This window comes from Sitophilus oryzae, unplaced genomic scaffold (assembly GCF_002938485.1).
Source record: "Sitophilus oryzae breed Bouriz unplaced genomic scaffold, Soryzae_2.0 scaffold_1740_pilon_pilon, whole genome shotgun sequence".
Taxonomy (NCBI): domain Eukaryota; kingdom Metazoa; phylum Arthropoda; class Insecta; order Coleoptera; family Curculionidae; genus Sitophilus; species Sitophilus oryzae.
In genome coordinates this window covers 206224-233570 of record NW_022146436.1, presented here as the reverse complement: position 1 = coordinate 233570, position 27347 = coordinate 206224, and the positions used below count along the sequence as shown (strand labels likewise).

The 27347-nt window shown below is 32.1% G+C and overlaps 1 protein-coding gene across 1 annotated transcript; it reads right to left on the bottom strand.

The window, feature by feature from the left end:
• Positions 1 to 23796, bottom strand: LOC115881808 (glutamate-gated chloride channel-like). Its single transcript, XM_030899479.1, has 9 exons — positions 23494 to 23796; positions 18326 to 18503; positions 14359 to 14534; positions 14162 to 14298; positions 9979 to 10125; positions 9272 to 9427; positions 7088 to 7253; positions 6738 to 6882; positions 1 to 364 (listed from the first exon to the last, which is right to left on the bottom strand). The coding sequence occupies exons 1-9, from the start codon at positions 23568 to 23570 to the stop codon at positions 134 to 136; spliced, it is 1413 nt and encodes a 470-aa protein (XP_030755339.1). The 5' UTR covers positions 23571 to 23796; the 3' UTR covers positions 1 to 133.
• Positions 23797 to 27347: the final 3551 nt, after the last annotated feature.

The following is a 27347-nucleotide window of genomic DNA, read 5'->3' as shown; positions in this document are numbered from 1 at the left end:
TTCATGTTCATCTAACTAAAGTTTAATAAATAACTGGTTAATAATAACAGTTGAATTACATTAGTTAAATGAAAAACTTAATATATAACTATAAAACAAATAGGTATTTAAAACTCAAGTTTTTGTTACAATTTTACAATGCATAAACGAAGTTCCAATAAAGGATATTGAAAACGAGGAACGTGGCAGGAAAGACGATTCTTGCTTTTCTGTCAATCCAGATAGCAACGTCACGTGGGTTCATTTCGGCCCATTGCTGAGATGGCGTCGGTGTTGGTGGTGAACCAGCTTCAACGTTTTGATCGCTGCCGCCACAAGTTGTGGGAGCGTTGATAGTAGGCACGTTAAGCGAATTTGATGATCCCTTAAATAAAACAAACATTTTTATAAAACACAAATACCCTTAATTCGCAATTTCAAACAATTTCAGATTATTTTTTGTGGGTCTATGTGAAAAGCAAAGCTTACAAAAACAATGCGCAAACCATTCATTCGAAATTTTACGAAGAATATGTTTGTCGTGGGCGGCATTCGGTAAACTAAAGCATATACTGAGATCTGATATTTCAATATGTTTAAAAAGAGAGGTCTTTAACTAGTGTGTCTTGCCTGTCCTCACGTATGGAGCTGAAACACTTACTTTGACAAAAAAGAGCATACATAAAATACAGTAGGTCATGCAACGGAAAATGGAAAGGTCCATTACAGTTGAGAGTTGGAACCTTTGGTGTCAGTTGTCATTGGGCAAGACAAACAGCAAAATAAAAACACTAAATCACCACAATACACCAAAACACTTTTACTTTTACACTGGACGCGCGTTTCGCTAACCATGTTAGCATCATCAGCAGATGATTATAAACTGAATACAGTTGATACAGATGATTATACAGATGATTATAAACTGAATACAGTTTATAATCATCTGCTGATGATGCTAACATGGTTAGCGAAACGCGCGTCCAGTGTAAAAGTAAAAGTGTTTTGGTGTATTGTGGTGATTTAGTGTTTTTATTTTGCGGAAAGGTCCATGTTGGGAGTTACACTTAGAGAGTATAAAATACCCAATCATACCATACGAAATCGAACAGAATTAAGAGATGCGGTGATATCTGTCTTACATCTTAAATGGAATTGGGCAAGACATGTGGCTAGGATGACAGATGGACGGTGGACAAAGATACTTGTGGACTGAAGACCAAGACACGAGGCCTATAGAAGCAGAGGACGACCTCAGTCGATGGACAGATGATATTAAGAGAGTGGCTGGAAACTGGATTCAAGTGGCACAAAATAGAAAGAAATGGCTAGAGTTGAGGGAGGCTTTTGTTCAGCAGTGGAATAAGCTAAATGATGATTATGATGATGATGAAACCATTCAATTGAAAGAAGAAATTAGGCGAATAATTCTTGACATACCTAACTACAGAGATGTTCAGCAGTAATAAAAAATTTCAACCAAAGAATGGTGTGCTACCAGAAAAGTCGATTTGGCAGATATTATGTTCCACCTTTAATTGTACAGGGTAAGTCAACGATAGAGTAAAGTCCATTATCTCATTTGTTTCGAGGTTTACAAAAAAATGTTAAATACAAAAGTTATAGGGAAGGTTAAGATACATATTTTAAAATTATTATAGAGTATTATAGAGTAGGGTCCTTCAAAAATGTGTGGCGAATATAACATATGTTTTTTTAAATGCAACACCCTATTTTTATTTTATTTTTAGATTCTGCGTAAAATTCTATAACTTTTTTATATATAATGTTATATACCTAAAATTAATAGTTTTTGTAAGATTTAAATTTGTTTATACAAATGTTAAATTGCAGTGTGGTAAAAAATTGTCAGTTGTACCACTGTTTCTGAAGTTGGAATACCAAAATTTGGTATGAGAGTTCTATAGAGATTAAAAAGAAGATATATGTTAAGATATTTTAGTTAAATGCTACAGGGTGTTCAAAATATATTTATGAATTTCAACTATTTAAAATTGTTAATCTCAAATTTTTAAATGGTACACCCCTTTATATTTACATATTTTCTGATAGATTTTGCAAAGCTCTTCAACTTTTATTAAGTAAAACATATTTATTACCTATTTTTAATAGTAGTTGCGATTTATTCCAATTTTTTCTATTTTTACCCTCATTTTTTATACAATTACGCTATAAACATCATAGTTGCCGTGACAAAACAAACATATTTATTACTTATTTTTAACAAGTAGTTTAATAATTAGTTACAATTGTTATTATTAGTCAAAATTAACTAACTTTACTCAAATAAACTAAAATCGTAGTCGTGAATTTCTTGGTGTATTTCTATATTATGAAAGATGACATTTGGATTTTCCGGGCCGAATAGCCACAGATTAGGGTAATACTAACTAGATTACCTAATTGTTGACGACTACTGGTATTGAAACTTTCTCCGACATAGAGTAAAGTTTTTTTTCTCGTAGTAATTCTGGTTTATAATTCATTTCGTAAAGCCAATATTACTACTGCCAGAAAACCGTCCCATTACACACTGAAAATATTATAATATAATATAATATGAAAATGTTTTCTAGATAATCTACATCTATTCTTATAGTACTTAGCAAAGTACTATATAATATATAGTACTGAACCAAAGAATATGTTTATTTTGGCTTGTTCGTGTATATCAGTCACATTGACTAATCCATTTTCAGGAAAATCTGAAACTATTACCTCTACCTCTACCATTTATACTTATTACAACAAATTAAACTAAAATTCACCTTTTGTTCTTAACTTGCTTAACAGACATATGAAATTTTGATAATAATTATTATTTTTTGTCATGGCAACTATGATGTTATAGCGTAATTGTATTAAAGATATGGGTAAAAATAGAAAAAATTGAAATAAATCGCAAATTATTAAAAATAGGTATATGACATACTTAATAAAAGTCAAAGAGCTTTGCAAAATCTATCAGAAAAATTCAAAATATATAGGGTATACCATTTAAAAATTTTTAGATTTTTTAATTTTAAGTAGTTGAAATTTATAAATATATTTTGAACACCCTGTAGCATTTAACTAAAATATCTTAACATATATCTTCTTTTTAATCTCTATAGAATGCTCATACCAAATTTTGGCATTCCAACTTCAGAAACAATGGTACCACTGACAGTTTTTTACCACACTGCAATTTAACATTTGTATAAACAAATTTAAATATTACAAAAACTATTAATTTTAGGTATATAACGTTATATATAAAAAAATTATAGAATTTTACGCAGAATCTAAAAATAAAATAAAAAATAGGGCGTTGCCTTTAAAAAACATATGTTATATCCGCCATACTTTTTTGAAGCACCCTGTATACTCTATAATAATTTTAAAATGTGTATCTTAATCTTCCCTATAACTTTTGTATTTAACATTTTTTTGTAAACCTCGAAACAAATGAGATAATGGACTTTACTCTATCGTTGACTCACCCTGTACACTGTCCAGCTACGCACTGCCAACATTTAGGTATGTTATGAAACTTTTATTTTATTTGTTATAAACATCCCAAACATAATTATTATTGGAATACCCCTTTATTTTCTTAAACACCAAGAATAACAGAATATTAAAATTACATTATTAAACCTATACAGGGTATTTTCACGGCATCGCCAAAATGGGAATTTTAAAAAGGTAAATTTTAAAATGTATCTCTATTTCTTTAAATACAACACACTGTATATTATTTTTCGTTGGGAGGCAGAATTAAGAAATCAACATTTTTAGTGAGTAAAGTCCTAAATTTTTAGCTGTTTAGTAGATATTCGCTGTATTATATTACTTATGGGGTTTTCAACGGTAACCATACTAGATAAAGATCATAATAATTGCAGGGTGTTGTTTTTAAAAATATGAGATATAGCATTTTAAACATTGCGATGTTGACGACGCCACAAATATTACTCTTATACAAAACAAAATATTTTAAGGATATGCCCCTTTTGCAAAACTCTTTTTTATATCTTCGACAACGACGACGATATTGAACTTCCTCGCAATAATGAACCACCCTGTATATTTCAAAAGCAAGTTAATTAATTAATTCAATAATTTTGAATAAATATATCTATCTAATATGTAGGAGTGTTTTGTTCAAATAGCTTGTTTTAACGAAAAAGTTTGAAAAGGGAATTTGCATCAATACTTAGACCCTAAAAGGTCCAAGCATAACAAACAAATACATAAATAATTACATATAATAACAACTATTCAAAAGTTTCCATTTTATTGAGATTTGTTAGGCTGTTCGTACACCAAATAAACAGTATAACACATAGTCGGAAAATATTGCACAAAACAGTAAATGTATGTCTGCAAAACTCAGTGGATAATTATAGGATCTTAAATTAAAAAAAGAGGTTCTTACATAAACTAGGAAAATGAACAGATCACATGATTTACAGAAACAATTGACTCTTGCAATCTCCGCTTTGCTATTTTACGCAAGGTCTAATGTGCTATATCGTTTATATTATTTACATAATATCCTACAATGAAAGTCATATGATCTGCCGGCAGTGGCGCAACTAGACACTCACTTTCAGGGGGGCTCAAGTCTTTTAGGTGGCCTCAGCTCACTTATAAAATAATATTATTTTCAGATTAAAGCTTATTTTAAACTACTAGTTTAGGGGGCAAAGCACCCCTTAGCTCACCCCTAGTGGCGCCACTGTCTGCCGGGCTTTATGTGGAAAAGCGAATTTTTGGTATGGATTTTGGCAATATTCAGACTCCATCGCTTGATGAGGATTTTTTGATCATACGGTACTTTTAATACATCTACAGGGTGGCGTCTCTCGCACGAAGCGGAGGCTCCTAGGAGAACCACAGTTTGTATTGAAATTAAAATTTAGGTTAATTTAAAGCATATTTTAAGAATATAGTCCGATGGGGTGTCTCCAAAAAAAGTTACACATCAAAGTTTTGTTTTTAGTAATGAAACACCTTATATATTAATTAATTTTCAGATTCTCCTAAAAAAATAAAGGTGAGTTTTATTAAAGAAGTATATAACTTAAATTTTGCCTATATTGGAATTTACTCGGTATAGCCTAATATGTATTTGAAACATCCAATTAAAACTAAAGTTGAGAAGTAATACAGTGTGAAAAAGTAAATATTGAAAATTGCAATGGTTACATTTAACAAGTTACTTTTTTAGTTTAAATAGAACACTCAGTGTATTTTCTGATATCCAATAGAGAATTCATGTTTCTTCAAAACACTATTAAATTAAGTTTATCTACCCCCTAGACAAATCTTTTTCTAGATATATTCATTTTTTTTCATTTTTCTCTAAAGCAGTATGGAAATTTGAACAGTAATAAGAAAGTGTTTTCTCTTATAAAGATAATTCGGTGATAATTATGATTCTTAGTATTAATAACTAAAAAAAATGTTACTTTTATTTTTTTTTTAGTTTTTTAATAGCTTATTTGGGAAATATTTAGAAGCAGAACTAATAAAGCTACAGCTTAAAATCGAAAAGTAATATCTATCTAATATTTTAAAATTATTAAAGAAGTAAATATTAACGTACAATAAACACAAAATTTAACAGAATCTTGATCATAAAATATTAGGGAATTGAAAATTTCAATGATATAAATGTTTACAGACATTCCACAAATCTATACTAATATATAAAATCCTTAAGTGACTGGCATACTGATTAATCACGATCCTGCTCAAACCACTCAATGTAAGAAGCTCAATTTTGGCATACAGGTTGATTCTAGGGTGTAGAGGTTCGATAAGACGGGATTTTTCGAAATTCCAGTTCCAAGAGGGTGAAACCACCCCTCAAATATTACAATATTTTTTATTTAAAAAACGGTCAAGTTTCCGAAAAAACGCTTAAACACGTATATTTTATTTTGTTTTTTTACATATTTTAAGATTTTTTAAAATGTATACAGGGTGTTTCGAAAAATCTGGTCATTGATTAATCACGATTCTGCTTAAAGCGCTTGACGTAAAAAGCTGATTTTTGGAAAACAGATTGACTTTAGGGTGTAGAGGTTCGATAAGAAGGGATTTTTCGAAACTCGAATTCTAAGGGGGTGAAACCACCCCTCAAATATTAAAATATTTTTTATTTAAAAACCGGTGAGTTTTTCGGAAAAACTATTAAACACGTATATTTTATTTTGTTGTTTTACATATTTTAAGATTTTTTATAAATTTATACAGGGTGTTTCTTAAAATATGACCATTGAGTAATCACGATTCTGCTTAAACTGCTTGACGTTAAAAGCTGATTTTTGGCAAACGGATTGACTGTGGGATAAGGAGGGGTTTCTCGAATCTCAAATTCCAAGAGGGTGAAAACGCCCCTCAAATATTACAATATTTATTATTTAAAAAACGGTTAGTCTTTCGGGAAAACGCTTGAACAAGCATAATTTATTTGGTTTTTTACATATTTTGAAATTTTTTAAAAAATCATACAGGGTGTTCCAAAAAGTTGGGTAATTTCTTAACCACGATTCGGCTTAAACTGCTTGACGTAAAAAGCTTATTTTTTCTCATGCTGACATAAATGTGAGAAAATTTTATCCAGTTTGTATGTTAATGGAAATTCTTGCTTCGCTTTATCATCACCATTACAAATGATTAATTCGACGCGAACGAAGTCGCTGGTATGGGCTAGTACAGTTATAAAATTGAAGATGAAAACTTACATGAGCATTCGAGAAGTTTCCGGAGAATCTATTATCGGCACTTGAGAACGAATCTAGTTTCCTAACTTCCTTTCTTGCTAATCTTGGAGAAACAGCTCCTTTCAGGATGTATTTGCTGCTCTGCTTTGCAATTTCGACCTTCTTCCTAAAAATTATAATTATTATGTATCAACCTATATACATGTTTTATTTATAGTAAAATATATTTTTATAATACTTATTATAACAGGAGTAGATATGGATTTTTAGATATTATTGCATTAAACAATTCTTTTAACAATGAAGCAATAATTTCAACAAGATTTCCATATTTAACTTCAGTAATTTGTCAAGTTTGAACTAAGTCTTACTTCCTTCTCCAGATGATATTGACAAAAGCAAACTCAGCCAAGGATAAGAATATGAAAGTAGCTCCTCCGAAAAACCAGACTTCACTCGCTGTCACATAGTTCACTTTAGGTAGATTTTTCATAACGTTTCCGTTTAGTGTGATAAACGACAACATGGTTGTGGTACCTATAGACAAAAACTAAAATTAATATTTCATATATAAAAATTCATTTTATCTGTCCAAAATGTAATAAACAATTGCAAGTTGATGTTTAACAATTTATTGAAAGAGATGTAAATGAATATAAATATTTTCTACGTCAAATTTAATAAATTTTTCGATTAATTAATTACTTTTTTAATTTACTCTAGAAGTTCCTGGATAAGTGTATACCGAACTGCAAGATAGACTCATTGGTGCATAAGTTTTATGATGATGATTCCATACTACTTAAAAAGAACATCAGAAAAATTTTGGCGAATAGGAAAACATTATTATAAGTATAATAATTTTTAACTATGAAACAATTCTAAGAAGTGTTTAAACAAATCCAAGACCGGAAACTTCAAAACCAGAGAAAGAGTGCTTCCGCCAGGTACCTTGAATGCGGTGTATAAGTGTAGTAATATATGTAGGTAGAATTTTACAAAATTATATTCACTTTGCATTATGGCCAAAATTATTGCATATATCGTTTAAAAATATACGGAAAGGTATTTAAAGAATCTTTTTTTATACATAGTTTTCATAATTTGTAATAAACATTTTTTTTGTTAAAATGGATATGGTAAACAATGTTTATCGTTCAGACCCAATATTATTACAAATTCTTGCACATTTCGATTTGTGGTCTCTTGGGTTTCAGAAGAAATTTGACCATTGTTTTGGTCTTAAAATGCCTAGAAACATTATTTCACAGTTTAATAAAGTCATAATAGTCACACTGTCTCAACAGGGCTACCGGCAAGTTGCAATAGCAGAAATCGTCAGTTAACCAAAGCGATGTTTCGCAAATATTAAAAAAAATCAGGGAGACAAACGAGGTTACAGACCGGCCTGGAAGAGGTAGAAAGAGAGTTACTACTGCTGTGCAAGACCGTCAATCGACCGTCAAATATCCCTAATTGCACGACGCAATCCCCTGCTTTCTAGTACTGCTATTAAAAATGAGTTAGCTCGCATTGAAGGAGTAAATGTTTCAAGAAAGACCATAGCAAGAAGACTCCATGACAGAGGATAACATTTAAAGAGGCCTCTACGTGTTCGAAAACTTAATTTACAGCACAAAATTACGCGACTACAATGGGCTGATTAGATGAGAGCAAATGGACCTAATTGGAATTTCGTCATGTTTAGGGATGAAACAAGAATAGGCCTAGTGTCAGACTCGCGACGAACTTTGGTCTGGAGAGCAACTGGAAGACGAGCACGCTTGAATGCAGCTCCACCCTGTGTCCCGTTTCAAAGGGGAGCATGCATTATGGTATGGGCAGGTATAATGCACGGAGCTCGAACTCTTCTTGTTTTTATCGATGGCACAATGACAGGTGCCACATGTCTTAGAGACGTTTTAGAGCCTATTATTATGCGTCCATTTCGAAGGGCAGTGGGGGATGAATTTGTTTAGATGGACGATAATGCTCCTCCCCATCGCACTTTAGCGATTCGCGAATTTTGTGAGGAAGAGGGTATAAGAAAACTGTGGTGGCCACCGATGTCTCAATGAATGTGATCGAGCATGCTTGGGACATGCTAAAACGCCGTATTGCCAAAAGGAATGATTCCCCCGTACCTTAAATGAATTGGAAATTGCTGCGCGCGAAACATGGGAAGCCATTCCTCAACATTTTCTGGACAACTTAATTGAGAGCATGCCACGTCGTCTCACAGCTTGCATTGAGGCTCGAAGAGGCAATACAGACTATTAGTTGTGACAAATAATTAAAATTGTTTTCAATATTTTCTGGTTAAAATGAAATTTGTTTTTGTCGATTTTCACTTATTATGAAATAAAATTATAATAACAGCCTAGTTGCACTTAGATTTTTAATTTTATATTAGTTAGTCGTGTGGTAAGCCAATATGTTCAAAAATATAAAAAGAATCATATTAGGTCCAAAATAAAATAAAAATAGCGTTATATGCAATAATTTTGGTTTGGCGTGTATTTACCAGTTTAACGATTTTTAATACTGATTCATACCTAAAGTTGTTCTGGCAGGGCTTGAATCTGTCTGAATCCAGAACGAAAACCATGAGATCATGACGAGCAAAATTGATGGTAAAAAGTAGTCCAAAATGTAGTAACCAACTTCACGCTTTAACTTAAACTTAAAGACCAAAGAACTGTATCCATCATCTAGAAGTAAAACTGCCTTATATTAACATAGAATGTACGTATTTGTTATTATCAAGTGTTGTGAAGCTATAAATAGGTGAATGAAAAAATACTGAGACACTTGTAATAGCTGACAGATGATTTAGATTATTTTATAGTTTTAATTGGGGGACCTTCCTTCGTATATTTTATCTACAGCACAAATTTGTATAATACTTTTTATTATTATAGTAGTTAAAAATATATATAAAATAATTAAAATCTGTTTCTAATAAACAAAACTGTTTTTACCCATCTTCTTCTCTATAGGGTATCTTTTTTTATTATATTTTTTTATTTAAATCACCTAAGAGATAATTTAAGATATATTTTAATGTAGGCGCCCTACTATTAACAAGTACTTATAATTATTTAATTTTTATTAATATTTAATCAGCAGAGAGCTCTCCATCAATCACTTCTTCTATTGAACGTATCTGTCAATCTATTTTTAGTGCATTTTTTAAATTTTACTTTAGATATATCTCATCTCAAATATACACTCATAGATACATATATAATAAATTACTGACCCCATTTATCGGTGCCGGTGTCTTGAGTTGTAGCATCTTCTACCCACATGTCATCTAAGGAAAATTCAGTTAAATGAAGATTCTTTGCTATGGTGAATGGCTCATACTTCACCCATTGCAGATGTAGATTTGTATCATTGTACGCCCCTAAAATATCAAAAATATGCAATCAGAAAGTTTAATAACTGTCATTGTTATACAGTTTAACAGTCCTTTGGTTTTACAACAGAAAAATAAAATACTAGTTCACCATATATAACAAAACACCACTGGACGTACGTTTTGCTAAAAATATTAGTAGTATCATCTGCTGATGATGCTAACATAGTTAGGAAAGTGCATACCCATTGTTAAAAGTAAAGTGTTTGGGTGCATTGTAATAAACTAGAGTTATATTCCTGTTAAGTTAAAGTAATTTATTATAAATACGTTAAACATAATAACATGTAACATGTTTCAGTTAATTTTAGAATTATTTTTCGCAGTATAGGTATATACTTTTATACAGCTTTAAAAATAGTAATATTTTTTTGATAAAATTTAAAACGGAAAATAATAAAATATCCGAGGGCACGGTAGTGTCCCCGCCAAGTCGAGGCAGTTTCGACCACCCTGTAACTTAATTATTATAAATTAATTTTCACTAAAGATGAAGAGATACTAGGGCTGGCTAGATTGCCAAAATATCTAGTAATTATACCTCATTGTTAATGAATTATCCCTTGTCAAATTTCTTTAAGTTCGACATTGACTCACTGAGATATCATCAAAATTCTAAGGTAATTCTAGATGTGTTACAAACTTCAAATTTTGAATTTTAGGTAGCTTTAAGCTTATAACCAAAGTAAAAAATGAAAAATCTCAAAATATCCTTATGGATTAAAAGTTATCTGTCTAACCGCTACCGGTAACTGGCTTTCCAGTCGAGAAAAAGGTAGAAAACTAGAATTAATCGATTTGATCTCGGCTGATTTTATTTGTATATGAATGTAACAACAATAATTCAAGGATTATGAATTTGTGCTACTCAAACTTCTTTAACTTCGACTGTGACTCACTCATATGCTCACTCACCGTCATCAAAATTCTAAGGTATTTCCGATCCAATCATGTCAAGTCTTGCAGCAGAATTCTTCTACTATAAAAAGTTGTGAGATCTCAAGTAAAATCAAGTTTATTTTATTTACACACATGGCCAAAATTATTGCATATATCGTTAAAAAATCTTTTTTTATACATAGCTTTGATAATCTGTAATAAACATTTTTTTGTTAAAATGGATATGGTAAACAATGTTTATCGTTCAGACCCAATATTATTACAAATTCTTGCACATTTCGATTTGTAGTCTCTTGGGTTTCAGAAGAAATTTGACCATTTTTTTAGCCTTAAAATGCCTAGAAACATTATTTCACAGTTTAGTAGAGTCAGAATAGTAATAATGCCTCAACAGGGCTACCGGCAAGTTGTAATAGCTTAAATTGTAGGAGTTAACCAACGCGATGTTTTGCGAATATTAAAAAAAATCAGGGAGACAAACGAGGTTACAGATCGGCCTGGATGAGATAGAAAGAGAGTTATTACTACTGTGCAAGACCGTCAATCGACCGTCAAATATCCCTTATTGCCACGACGCGATCCCCTGCTTTCTAATACTGCTATTAAAAATGAGTTAGCTCGCCTTGAAGAAGTAAATATTTCAAGAAAGCCCATAGAAAGAAGACTCCAGGATAGAGGGTTACATTTAAGGAGGCCTCTACGTGTTCCGAAGCTTAATTTACAGCACAAAATTACGCGACTACAATGGGCTGAGGAGATGAGAGCAAATGGACCTAATTGGAATTTCGTCATGTTTAGTGATGAAACAAGAATTGGCCTAGTGTCAGACTCGCGACGAACTTTGGTCTGGAGAGCATCTGGAAGACGAGCACGCTTGAATGCAGCTCAACCCCGTGTCCCGTTCCAAGGGGGAAGCATTATGGTATGGGCATGTATAATGCACGGAGCTCGAACTCCTCTTGTTTTTATTGATGACACAAAGAAAGGTGCCTCATATCTTAGAGACATTTCAGAGCCTATTGTGCGTCTATTTCGAGGGGCAGTGGGGGATGAATTTGTTTACATGGACGATAATGGTCCTCCCCATCGCAATTTAGCGGTTCGCAGATATGAATGTGATCGAGCATGCTTGGGACATGCTTAAACGCCATATTGTCAAAAGGAATGATCCCCCATTACCTTATATTATATGGTACCTTAAATGAATTCAAAAAATTGCTGCGCGTGAAACATGGGAAGCCATTCCTCAACATCTTCTAGACAACTTAATTGAGAACATGCCACGTCGTCTCACAGCTTGCATTGAAGCTCGAAGACGCAATACAGACTATTAGTTGTGAGAAATAATTAAAATTGTTTTCAATATTTTTTGTTTAAAATGAAATTTGTTTTTATTGATTTTCACTCATTATGAAATAAAATTATAATAACAGCCTAGTTAGACTTAGATTTTTAATTTTATATTAGTTAGTCGTGTAGTAAACCAATATGTCCAAAAATATAAAAAGAATCGTATTAGGTTCAAAATAAAATAAAAATATCGTTATATGCAATAATTTTGGCCATCAGTGTAGTTTCTCTTTAAGCACCTATTCAACAATTTTGTTATAAAGTATCAATATTAGTCATCTTTATTTCTATAATAATTACAATGACTTGGCAATTGCACGATATGATATTCTCTACTAATTAAAAAAACTTATTTTTAAGGGCACTGTTTAGATTTACGTAGTAATCGAAATGATATATGATAGATTATTATAGTTGGGGTTTGGAACGGTTTGATGTTACAACAGCAAAAATAAAACACTAAATCACCACAATGCACCAAAATGCTTTACTTTTGCATAATGGTTAGCATCATCAGCAAATGATGCTAAAATGGTCAGCGACACGCGCATCCAGTGCAAAAGGAAAGTGTTTTGGTGTAATGTGGTGATTTAGTGTTTTATCTTGCTTATAGATTCTTGTTTTATAATTATGGTGCCATGTGTAATTGCCAAGTCATTAGAATTTTTACAGAAATAAAGATGTGTAATATTGATACTAACAATTTATAACAAAATTGTTGAATAGGTGCTTAAAGAGAAACTATATAAATAAACTGACTTGGTTTTACATGAGCTGTCACAACTTTTTATAGTGGAGGAACTTTGTTGCGAGACTTGACATTTTTTACATTCTATGTTTTTGATGGGATATAATATAAAAGTAGTACTTTTGGGTCTATTTAGACACATACTGTTTATTATAAGATTCTATATTTATTTTTCAATAAATTTAAAATCTGCTGAATGACGAATCTAGCGGTCAGGTAAGTTTATTATTTTGCATCACATAAAATAGGTTTGTTGATTAAGTATAGCATAAAAATTGTAAATATTTGATTTGAAAGTACTAAAATCCAATTGCTATCCGTTGGCTATAAAATAAATGTGGTATTGTTACAAAAAGCTATAAAATAATGCAATTTGTATTTGTGTTTTTGTTTGTAAGTTTCTATTAAATGATATCCAGTTATAGGAATGTAATATTAGTCCTTTTTATTTCTCTCTGTAGATTTTTAATACAATGACTTTTTACTACATAAATTTAGAGTTTATGTTACTGGGATCGCTATAAAATTGCTACATATTGTTTATATCTTTGTAGTGAGATCAATACTTAAAAATTTCAGAGTCATTTTATATTTCACAAATATTTTAATTTTTAAAGTCCTATGGTTTAGTGACGACGCTCATAATACTGAAACTAAAAAAAAGGTAATTGATAAAGGGGATTTTTTTATTTGACGTTTAAGTTAATGTAAAATTCCTAATTTTTTTCTTGATGTGTGATCGATCCCTAAAATCGCGCTTATAATAGGAATAGATATTTGCTTTCTTAAAAATATTGCAAAGCCAATTCAATTTATAATTTTTTTGTTAAAGTGGATATTTCGGAACGCAATGTTAATTATAAGGTAGATAACTTTGCAAAACAAAAATGTCTTGATTTATAAAACACATTTCTGTAAATAAACAAAGTATACTTGAAATTCAAGCATACGGACACTATAAAAAACTTGTGTTAAATTTTAGCGGTTGTGTTGAATTAGTGGTTTATTTAGTTTTTGTTTACTTACAGCTTGTCCAGATTATTTCACACAATTGGTTATCAAACGGGAACTTTCTAAGGTTCATAGCGCAGTAAAACGTGGTGGTCATTCGGAAAGAATACAAAACTCTTCCAGAAGGGTTTATTTTAACAAATACATCTTTCCTAAATAAAAAAAAAACGTATTATAAAACAAAATACAATAATATAATTTCGAAATCTTACTGGTCTAAACCCATTAATCCAGAATTTCGTTCGTTCTTGACCACAATATGGGGGACCCAAACTTTACTTCTTAGAGTTTCCTGTCCAAGAATGTTACCTCTATTAGGTGAAAGGTCTGCGAATTTCAATCGGTCATCTTGGAAAGAAACTTGAACCAAAAGATGCGATTTGAATTGCTAAAAAAAGAACGGGAATGAGTTTATAAGAAATTGAATTATCTGAATCTAGAGGAAAATATATAACTTGTGATCATGTATGATGAGTGTCATATATGATATGTAATGACTATATGATAAGTTCTAACTCAAGAAAGGAGCACACAATAGAGTTGCAGTCATAAGAAATGTATAATATGAGTTGAATTCGAAAACCTCGTAATATCTCAATTAAATGTCAGAACTGTTAGATTTCCTCAAACTCAAACATAATATTTAAAAAAGGCGTCCATTGAACCCAAAGAGACCTGATTTGACTTAGAGTCTTATTGTTTTGGCTTTTGTCAAGCATAATATCTAATCTCATATAATTACTTAATGCATTAGCAGCTGCTTTTATCTATCTTACAAGCCAAAACTAGCGAAACTACTTTTCTATTGTGCTAATTGTCCCTGCAATGTAGATGGCAAATTTCGATTTTGTTTGAATTCTGGGCGAATAACTTCCATTCGTATCGGGTGTTAGTTCCATAATCAGTCACTTGTAGAATGGTTATTTCATGCACTTCTTTTAAAGATGCCATTTGATATGCACTTAACTAAATTCAAATGAGTACAACACTAGTAACTACTGTCCTGCCATGAGAGAACAACTTTGCTAAGGTCCCTTAATATTACCGAAACACTAGAAGATAGGTATGGGAGACATGAAAGATGGCTAGAATTTTCTGAAGAATCCAAAACTGAATTATATAGACGGTATGTATTTAAAGGTGGGTATTCACTTGCAACAAAACACTCCGAACGAACCGAACGCGCCGCGCGCGCTGTAACAAGTTTGTGTAGTCAGTACGTTGCGCCGAACCGAACCGAACGCGCCAAACATTTTCCGAAGCTTGTCGGTAAACGGGATTTGCTCAAAAGAATTTGTTCGTTGGCCGGTGTTCAGTGGATACGGCAGTTTTGAATGTTCGTCGTGTTTGGGGTGTTTTTAAACTGTACCTAGCTATGGAGTGGAACAGAGAAAAGTGTTTAGAGTTCCCAAGCAGCATTTGGACGTCGGGACAACGTTGTGTCACGCGACCAAACGTCGGGGCGCAACGTCGGCACAACCTCGTGCCAACCCTAGTCTGCACTAGTTTGGAGAATAATTTTTGGGTCGAAACGACGTTGGATACCGACGTTGGCTAGAAGCCTAATTTAGTACAAACTGCAACGTTGTTTAAAATCCTAATTCACAGAAATACAAAACTAATATGGCGTCTAAGTCGCGTTTTATCCTAAATTGGGATAATTATAGCAAAAATATTATTTTTATGATTTAGTTAGAGACATGTGTCAGATGGCAGTGAAGGAAAACAAAACAAAAGTATTTAAGTGTGGAGGATGTTTGAAGATCATAATTATTGAAACACTTTAACCGACTCTGTAACTCGTTACCCAAGGCAAAAAAGTTAAACGCAAACAACTTTATTGATAAATGTATTGTTTCTACTTTGAAAAATACTAATGGGCCTTAAAATTAAAGAAGTTTTAAAATTTTTCTTGAATTTTTTTTTTAGTAAAATGAGAATAATTTATTCGCAGTCGAAAAAATTGTTTCCGCGTGTTTTTTAGGGTCAAATATTTCAAGTTAATGTATTCAAAAAGCAGGAATTGCTATTTTAGGAACGAAACATTTTCTTATTTAGCAACATGGCGGCTTTCACTTTGTTGTTTTGGAGATTAAGATGAAGTAGTTTTAGTAGTCGCATACTGGACTAATAAAGTCGCAGTTCGGCCTTAACAGGTAGTATACTAGTCGCAAGATTGCCTAATTTAGTCATCCTAGAGTCTAGCTTGTGCCGCCCTCTATAATCTAAATAAACGAGGGAGTGGATAAATTATCGGTAATATATGTCGATGTATATTTAAATTTAGTTTTATATGTACCTTTCTTATGTCCCATTTTAATTAAGTTTTTTTTTATAAAAACAAAAACAGCACTGAACTGTCTGACTGAACAGAACAATGAAGTGAAAATTTAAGATTTAAGGTTATGGTTCAATACAGTTGCAAAAAGGTAGTGACTCGACGTCCTACCAACGTAAGAATAAGGAAATCTAAACAACGTTGGAATTAGTAAAACAGACGACGTTTGCATAACGTTGGAATAAGTCCTGAAACTGACGGCGGAAAACTCTATATTGTCCAACGTTGTAACTACGTTGTCCGAATCACCTAAAGATCACTTAAGCAAAAAGGGTTACAAGACAACGTTTATTCGACGTCGTAGAAGCTTCTACTTTGCTGTAGTACTAGTCCAACGTCGGCACAACGTTATAAAAACGTTTAAATTTATTTTAATACCCAAGGTAGGGAGCTAACTATTTTTTGTAACTAATCCAACGTTGTGTTTAGTAAACATGTGGTCGCAAGTCGTGAAAATGCTACTTGGGTTAATTTATGAGTTTGAAAGGCGGCCTATTTTATTAAATTAATAATTATTAAATTAATTAAATTCTTCTTATGCATATAATCTTGGTCACTAAGTAAGGCCATTGGCGGCGTTAAAAGAGGCGTCTTGCCCACATTTTTCGTCCTTTCCTTTTTTTCTCTTTTTTGTTACCTGCTAATGCCTCTATAATTACAAAAGCACCAGGGTCTATGGTAATATCAGATGCATCCTTATCGACAAACACACTAACACTGATTCACACACTGATTACTGGTGGGAACGCAGCGAACACTGCAAACAGGCGGAACGCTCCGCGCAAAATGTTTTGTTGCAGGTCGTTCAGGGCGCTCCCGGAAAATGTTTTGTTGCAGATTGTTTGGAGTGCGCGGCGCGTTTGGTTTGTTCGGAGTGTTTTGTTGCAAGTGAATACGCACCTTAAAACATGAAAGTTGCTACATGATTTGTTCATGTACAAAAAAAATTGGTTGAAAAAATACGAAACTAGAAACACCGATTGAATTGTTTGAGCATTTTTGTTCTGAATATACTTATATGATTTAGCTGTTACTTACTGTATACCGGGTGCATTTCAAAAGTGGTTCACCCCTATTATAACTTTTTTTTTTTCAGATAAAACAACGAAATTTGGTATGTTAGTATATATGACATAAATTAGGATTAGGATTGATGTATTCAATTCTTTTTGGCTACTTCCTGTTCACTGGAAATGACTACAACTTTTGATTCTTAAATGGCACCCTCGGTATTTTTCTTTTACTTTATTCGGTATATAGAAAATGACATACTGAATAGATGGACATATCTTATTATGTCAACTTTTGACATTTTGCTTAAAAAATTGTATTTTAAATTTCCATAATTCCATAGTGCTACATCTGTGTTAAAAACACTAATTTTTAATCAAGAAGCCTTGCAAAAATAGATTTGATTGTCTAATATTTTTAGTGTCTTGTCCTGGCCAGTTAAAAGATGACCAAATCGTATTTTTAATCGTATCTCATTTTTTTAAAATGGAACGAGGGTTAGCATATTTGGAAAAAACATTTTTGTACGAATAATTTGGTACCACACACTTGGTATTTCCAGTCATATTGTCGTTATGAACTGCAGAGTGTCATTTTCTATCGAATAAAGTAAAAAAATATCCAGGTTGTGTGTCATTCAAAAATCAAAAGTTGTAGTCATTTCAGGTGAAACAGGAAGTGACCAAAAACAATCAAATATATCAATCAATCCTAATTTATATCATATACATACCAAATCTCGTTATTTTATCTGAAAGAAATAAAAAAGTTAAAGAGCCACTTTTGAGACGCACCCGTTATACACATTAAAAAATAGCAATGATACTTACAGTGTTTCCTGCATTTTCAATATGTTTTACGTCAATTTGAAAATCGACATCTAATCGATTTTCGGAAGGTGGACGAATCAATCGATCGTATCGACAGCTTGATGTTAAAGCAGCTAAAAATTCTTCTTGTGTTAAATTATCCATTGGCGGCTGTAGTGGTGGACAATTTTCTGCTATCCTTTAAAAGAAAAGGAAAATATTATTTGGGTATATCTTTAAATATGTGCAGCGCATTGTTCCTTTGATTAATCAAAAATAATCAATGTTTTATTTGAAAGAAAACCAGTGGCCAGAGGCATGATTGGTTTACAAGAAACGGTATTGGAAGAAACAAAAATTTAAAGAAAACCGTGAAACGAAAAGGCAGATAAAATGGCCAAGCAAGGCTCATCAATGCCATTCTTTGGCCCAGAACCCATTTGCAGCCTTGTAGAAGCTGTCACGAGAATAGCCACGGAACGATGGGTGGCCAGTGGCCAACAAATCTCTAGAATGGTGGAGAAACTCACCAGGGTAGTAGTTTATAGTAGAACATTTGCCAAAATTCACAGCAGACTTGATAAGTAAAGAGAGAAAGATAGTCAAAGCTGTAATGGGTCTACCAACAGGGCATTCAGAATGAGCAATATTTTGTCACATTTGTCAAATTTAAAAACAGTTAAATATCTGCGTTTTATTCATGCGACCAGTTGCAAACTATAACCCAACACATGTTTGGAAACTGTTAATTTTATGTGCCCAGTATGCGTGGGAATTAGGGCATTCAATCCCGGGATCCTGTTTCCCGGTATCCCGGGATCCCGGACATTTTTTCAATCCCGAAATCCCGCGATTGTCTTTTATTTAATCCGGGGATTTTCGGGATTCATCATTACATTTTTTTCCTTAATTTAAATCGTACACAAGTCTTTTATGATAATACAATATGCTCTTATAAACAACCCTGAATGTATGGCAACAATGTACCTTATATTTTCCGTCACGGGGTCCCTGCTACAGCTTGTTTTTTTAAAAGGACTTTTTTCCAAAAACTCAAGTTTAGATCCTCATTTTCTATTACTGCATAAGTTGTTATTTAGTATCTTAGTAATCCTGTGTTATGCTGTATTCGATTGGTTATGTAAATTAAATAAAAAATGTATATTTTAGTTCCTTTTATGTTTTTTTTTTGTTAAATAAACTTACATGTTATGTTGTTTTGTAATGGGGATGACGTTTAATTTATGTTAATGTTTTTTTTGTTCAATAAAATTTTGTAAAGAAAGAAAATATAATTCCAACGTAATTAATTTTTTCGTGAATCCCGGGACCAATCCCGGGATCTCGAGATCGAAAAATTATAATCCCGAAATCCCGGGATTGAAAATTTCTTTCGGGATTGAATGCCCTAGTGGGAAGTGAAACACCAATTTCTGTCAATGCATGTGTGAACTAATACACATTTATTTTTTTAAAATTTAGCAAGAAAATTATTCTCTCACACATCGTTGTCGCAAAGGATACATAATAATATCACGGCACTTTATTTCTTTACTAAATGGCTACACATAAAAAAATCTTAACTTCTGTATTTTAACTGTAATATAATTTTTTCTGTAAGCTAGGCGTATTAACTTTGAAGTGTTCCTACTGCAGTAGTCCAATAATTGAATGGTTGATAATCCACGAATGGTTGTCGTCTCGGCGCACTCAGTGATGAGGTGTACTGGTGTTTCACCATCTTCCCCACAGAATCTGCATTCGCCGTTTCTTCTTAGTTTCAATCTACTGAGGTGTTCATTGAGGAGACAGTGTCCTGTTAAAAACCCCGTGACAATCCGAAGATTGTTCTTACTCAGACCCAGGAAGATCTGTGATTTTTCTTGATCATAAGCCCTCGTCGATAACAATATCTACATCAGTAAGCTGTTACTGGAAACAATTTTACTCGTTTCATCTACATATATTGGTTGAAGATGACAATCGGTTGAAAAAAACGGTTAAAAATATTTAAACAAAATTCTGGAAACGTTTTAAAAAAACAAAGGCACATTAAAAACCTCTAATAAAACGTCAAGGTTACCATTGAAAACTATAAATGATGTCATCTTTCTTTTTTGAGTCGCCTTCGAGAAATATTTTTTACGTAAAAATATAAGCTACTTAAAATAATAATAAAATTGACGCGTGTTCAAGCATTTTTTTAACTCTCTGATATAATAGTTTAGAGACTTGAACTGTCACGATGTGAACGATATATCTGGTGATATATTATCGTTCCAAATGTTTATGCACAGAGAAATGGACAGGCATCAACAGTGGCGGATAGAGAGGGGTGGCCCATGGGGCTCGGGAACAGGGCCCCATGGGTGAACATGTTTAATTTATGTCAATGATGATAGGTCTTGATAATTTCGATTCCAAATATGTCGAGAACCATTCCTTGTATCGATTTTTACCAAGAGATCTTTTTACGCAAAAAATGTCGTAAATTTATATTTTTTTACTCACTAATTTTATACAGGTACGGACGAAAATTTATTACTCTTCATACCAATTAAAAATATGTAGGTGGCGCCCTCTACAAGTGGGAGTCATATTGACATCAAAATCAAATTTCTCTTGTCAAAAAACTCCCAAACACCAATTTTTATCCAAATATTGACGTTAATTCATAAATTATATTTAGAAAAAATCGAGATAAATATGAAATTTGTACACCCTGTATTTCCGAAACTAAGCATTTTAGGACATAAATTTATAAGAACTTTTTTACCTATTTTTATCTGCAGAATATGCTGACGAAGTTTCCGGAATACAGTTTGGACCACCCTGTATAATATTATATTTATAAGCACTAACGGCAAAAAAGTATTAAATCATTATTTTGGTTTTTAACTTAAACTTCTTAAGGTAGTAACATTCTGTTCTTGCCTCAAGTTTTATAACAATAGAATGCGTTTCTTTTTAATTACTATACAGGGTGATCCGAATTTTATTCGAGAAACTTCGCCAGTATCTGATATATATATATAGCTTTAAAGAAATAGAAAGTTTTATTTATTATTTCAGTCAAATAACTATACAGGGTGCTACAAATTCGAGGTACGAGTATTGGTATCTCGGTAACCGTAATAGATACGAACATGATTAAATTGGGGCAAAGTTGCGCTTTATGATGTTCACCAAGATGCCATCAAAAAAGTTTTAAAAATTTCAAGGATTGCTGAGTTTTTTGGAATAAACGGATTTTTTTGAAAATCAATTTTATTTTTTCCTGTCGTTACTTTAAAGAAAATCAAAAAACTAATTGCACATTCTCATAGCCAGTTTATTAGGGCTATTTGATAGTATTTTTAGATTTTTAAATTAGCTGATAATTTGTGAGATACCAGAGGCCAACTTAATTTTTTTAAATACGGACCTGCATTTTTTATTTTCGGTTTTGAAAGAACTCGGTCTCCTGAGTACAATGAAATGCCACACTTTATACTTTTTTTGTTTTGGTACCTTAACAACAAAAAACTAATTTAAAATAATTTCAAGTCCGACTCTGTTTTTTTTTAATTATTTAATCTGATTATATTCATCGTAATATACATATTGATCAGCGCTAATTAACATTGAATAAGGAAAATCGAGCCAATTGGAAGATTCAACTAAATTATATCCAGGTCGGCAATTTAAAGATATTATTTTTATTTATTTTATTGTGAATTTTAAATATCAGTGTGGCGATCTAATAATATGCGTAATATTCATGGTAGTTATTATAAATAAATAAACTTCTACAAACTAGTTTCTAATGTTCTACGAAAGGGTTACAACCCTCCCTATTGCACAAATTTATTTTTCGTTCAATTTTATTTATAGCTCTTTGAACTTTCTTCTTATACTTCCGAAAGCATTTTATACTCTTTATTCTAAATGTTGAGATGTATTGATGTAAATATTGTATTTCACTTTTACAAATGACGTGAAGTAATGTATTCATTTGTATATTATTTTTTATTATTTTATTGCATTTGATTTTCAATATTCAATGTTTTACCCCACGTCATTTTTAAGTTTGAAAGCTTATCGATATTGTAACGATGAATAGATTAAATATTTAAAAAAAACAGAGCCGGACTTGAAATAAGTTTAAATAAATTGTGTTCAAATGTCTGAAAAAAAATATTAAGTGTGGCATATCATTGTACTCAGGAGACCGAGTTCTTTCAAAATCTGAAATAAAAAATGCAGGTCCGTATTTAAAAAAAATAAATTGGCCTCTGTAGCTCACAAATTATCAGCTAACTTGAAAACCTAAAAATACTATCAGATAGCCCTAATAAAGTGGCTATGAGAATGTGCAATTAGTTTTTTGATTTTCTTAAAAGTAACGACAGGAAAAAATAAAATTAATTTTCAAAAAAATCCGTTTTCTCCAAGAAACTCAACAATCCTTGAAATTTTTAAAACTTTTTTAATGGCACCTTGGTGAACATTCCAAAGCGCAACTTTGCCCCAATTTAACCATGATCGTATCTATTACGGTTACCGATATACCAATGCTCGAATTTGTAGCACCCTGTATAGTTAACATGTTTATTTTTTATCAATGACATGTATTGGCTATTTCCATTCCAAATATCTTGAAATCGGTTCCTCGTTGCGATTTTTATCAAGAGTCATTTTTTACGTAAAAAAATACTTTACAAATTAGTTAAAAAAATATGTAGGTCGCGCCCCATAGACACCAATTTTAAACCAAATATCGACCTTAATTAAAAAATTATATGGAAAAAATCGAAATAAAATAAAATTTCTACACCCTGTATCTCCGAAAGAAAGCATTTTAGGACATAAATTGATACGAACTTTTTTACATTTTTTTATCTGCAGAATATCTTGCCCCCCGAAGTCAGACACATTTCGAACAATACAACCACCCCGTATAAACAATAAATCATCGATACTTTATCAACATAAATTTACGCTTGTATTGATTTTTAAAATCTGTGTTTTGTCAACTGTAATCGATAATATAATGTTATTTTCACTTTATAGCATTGTTTCCATAAATATAAAATAATAAAAGAACTCTAGGATTCTGATACTATATCAACTGAATACTAAAATTTCTATAATTCAAATAAGTTAATAACTTCTATAAATCAAAGTAAACTCAAAATCCTTTAGCTTACCTTGTCTGGCAAAATATATCCCTAAAAACTGATCCAAAAAACACAACACACCAAACCGTATAATTAGAAGTCCACATTTTTCTAAAGTATAATTATAATTTCTAATTAACCTATTCTAATGATCCCCCAACCGAGTTGGTCACGGTCTAAACTAAAAGTGCCCAAGATGCCTTAATCTCCTATAAACCAGGACACTCAAATAGATGGTAAAAAGATAAAGATTCATGCCGAAACCTATAGTAAATATCTATAAACATGGTAAATTAGTTTATAGATTTACTCATTAATAAACTTGCTGTTTGGAATATTGTTTATATATTGTTTGGTTAAGCGTAAATGGTATAATATAGCGTATAAAAAGCTATAAAAATTCCATATGGTACAGTGAGAAAAAGTTTTCTAATACGTTATTTACTTGTTCAAGGAGAGATTTGCTTTTAGTTCATTTAAACGCAATAATTCTTTTATATACTACTAGCGTGTACCCACGACTTCGGTAGCGTCGAATTAATCGCGAAGAATTTCCATTAACATACCAACTGGATAAAATTTTCTCACATTTATGTCAGCATGAGAAAAAACAATATGGCGATATTATTATATAACTTGGTAATATTTGAGGGATAGTTTCATCTCGTTGGAATTTGACTTTCGAAAAATCCGTTTGCCAAAAATAAGCTTTTTACATCAAGCAGTTTAACCAGAATCGTGGTTAATCAATTACCCAACTTTTTGTAAACACCCTGTATGATTGTTTAAAAAGTTTCAAAATTTGTAAAAGAACAAAATAAATTATGCGTGTCCAAGCGTTTTCCCGAAACACTAACCGTTTTTTAGATAACAAATATTGTAATATTTGAGGGGCGTTTTCACCCTCTTGGAATTTGAAATTCGAGAAATCCCTCCTTATCGAACCTCTACACCCCACTGTCAATCCGTTTGCAAAAAATCAGCTTTAAACGTCAAGCAGTTTAAGCAGAATCACCATTTATTAAGAAATTCACCATTTTTTAAATAAAAAATATTCTAATATTTGAGGGTATATTCATCCAAGTTTCACCCCCTTAGAATTTGAGTTTCGAAAAATCCCTTCTTATCAAACCTCTACACCTCTACTCTTTAGGAACCCTAAAGTCAATCCGTTTTCCAAAACTTTAGCTTTTTACGTCAACCGCTTTAAGCAGGATCGTAATTAATCAATGACCAGATTTTTTGAGACACCCTGTATACATTTTTAAAAAATCTTAAAATATTAAAAAAAACAAAATAAAATATACGTGTTTAAGCGTTTTTTCGGAAACTTGACCGTTTTATAAATCAAAAATATTGTAATATTTGAGGGGTGGTGTCACCCCCTTGGAACTGGAATTTCGAAAAATCCCTTCTTATCGAACCTCTACACCCTAGAATCAACCTGTATACCAAATTTGAGCTTCTTACGTTGAGTGGTTTGAGCAGGATCGTGATTAATCAGTGAGTCAGTCACTTAAGGATTTTATATACCTATTAGTATAGATTTTGGAAATATATACTTAATCCCATCAAAAACATAGAATGTAAAAAAATGCCAAGTCTGGCACCACAATTCTTTCACTATACAAAAGTTGTGAGATCTCATGTGAAACCAAGACAGTTTATTTTATTTAGTCTCTCTTTAAGCACCTATTCAACAATTTTGTTATAAATTGTTAGTATCAATATTAGTCATCATTATTTCTGTAATAATAATTATAATGACTTAGCAATTGCACAGTACCATAATTATAAAAGAATAATCTACCATCTCGATTACTAAGTAAATCTAAGCAGTGCCCTTAAAAATATTTTTTTTAATTAGAATAGAATATTATATCGTGCAATTGCCAAGTCATTATAATCAAAAAGGGGGTTACCAAAAAGGTGGTTAAGGGTGGTCAAAAAGTGGTCCAAAATGCCGCTAATACCTTCGAGAAGGATGGTATGGCTGTCTTCGACTTGGCTAGGATTTTATTTCTTACTGAATTACGCTAACCATAAATAGAGTCATAACATGGTCATAGCTTTTTTGGGACATTGCTAACGGAACTTCAGATGCCATAATTCCCTCTACTTTTTATAGGTAGCAACCATGAAAAACAATAGAGAGAGAGAGAGAGAGAGAGAGAGAGAGAGAGAGAGAGAGAGAGAGAGAGAGAGAGAGAGAGAGAGATTTTGAATAGTGATATAACAGATGGAAAAAAACGCAACTTTAGCTTTGGCTTATTATACAGAGTTAATTAAAGGGTTGTTTTTTATCGTAATTTTGAAACATCCTGTGGCAATAACTTCTTGAGTAAATTTTCCTAAAACATTATTTTTCGATCAGAACCATGTCCTGAGTATTTTCTTCTTTGGCTCAGGTCAACACATGTCTTTCAGAGCGAAGTGAACTTGCCACCAACAATTTGCATTTTTTTCTACCATCATTATTTTATGACGTTATTTTTTAATAATATGAGGTATTTTGGTGGCTCTTCATAATCGTTGTAATGTTATACCGACACTGATTAGGTCTCTGTTTTAAAATGTAATAAAAAGTAACGATACAGGCTAGGTTATAATAAATATTAGTAACACTAACAGAACTAAGAATAATAACCCAATAATAATAAAAAAATTACTGTAATAACTAAGTGTACAAACGAACAAAAACTTGTAAAAAATACTCTAATACTTTGTATTGCCTCTCCCGGTTGTTATAACTGCCTATAGACGTCGATACATACTGTTAATGAGGCTGGAAATATATTGTGTTCACATTCTTCTTCAAGGACCAAGCGAATATTGATAATGTCGGCCATCTTCAACAAGATCAATGACTTTTGCACAATCTTTGACTCTAAGAAGCATATTCAATCGTACACAATAATCACCAAAGCCGCCTTGTCATTATGAAACGAAAAATAACGATAATTGAAAAATTTTAACAGGGAGTACTGTGTAATAGTGTCTTCTTCAAAATTCGGTTTGCTAAAATTTGCAATCTTGTTTTTATATGTTCAGGGCGAGTCAGAACTAAATGTTGCATTTTTCTCTACTGTGTTAAATGGAACACCTTGTATTTTGTATCACAATCGAACAAGGTTTTGTTTAATATTTTTGGTTTATTAAGTACTTCATCATCATCATCATCATCATTTAGCTTATACCGTCCACTGCTGAACAAAAGCCTCCCTTAACTCTAGCCATTTCCTTCTATTTTGTGCCACTTGAATCCAGTTTCCAGCCACCCTCTTAATGTCATCTGTCCATCGACTAGGAGGTCGTCCTCTGCTTCTATAAGCCTCTTGTCTCGGTCTCCATTCCACAAGTCTCTTTGTCCACCGTCCATCTCTCATCCTAGCCACATGTCCTGCCCAATTCCATTTAAGATGTAAGACAGATATCACCGCATCTCTTACTCCTGTTCGATTTCGTATTGTATGATTGGGTATTTTATCTCTGAGTGTAACTCCCAACATAGACCTTTCCATTTTCCGTTGCATGACCTGTATTCTATGTATGTTCTTTTTTGTCAAAGTAAGCGTTTCAGCTCCATACGTGAGGACAGGCAAGACACACTGGTTCAATCTTTCTTCTTAAACATATGGGAATATCAGATCTCAATATATGCCTTAGTTTGCCAAATGCCGCCCACGACAAACCTATTCTTCGTAGAATTTCGTGGGTCTGATTATCCCTTCTAATACCGATCTCATGCCCTAAGTATTTATATATATGCACTTGTTCCAAAGGTATGTTATTAATGTTTAAATTTTCACTTGGTACTAGGTTTGTCATGTATTGTGTCTTTGACAAGTTAATTTTCAAACCGACTTTTTCCGAAGCATCATTCA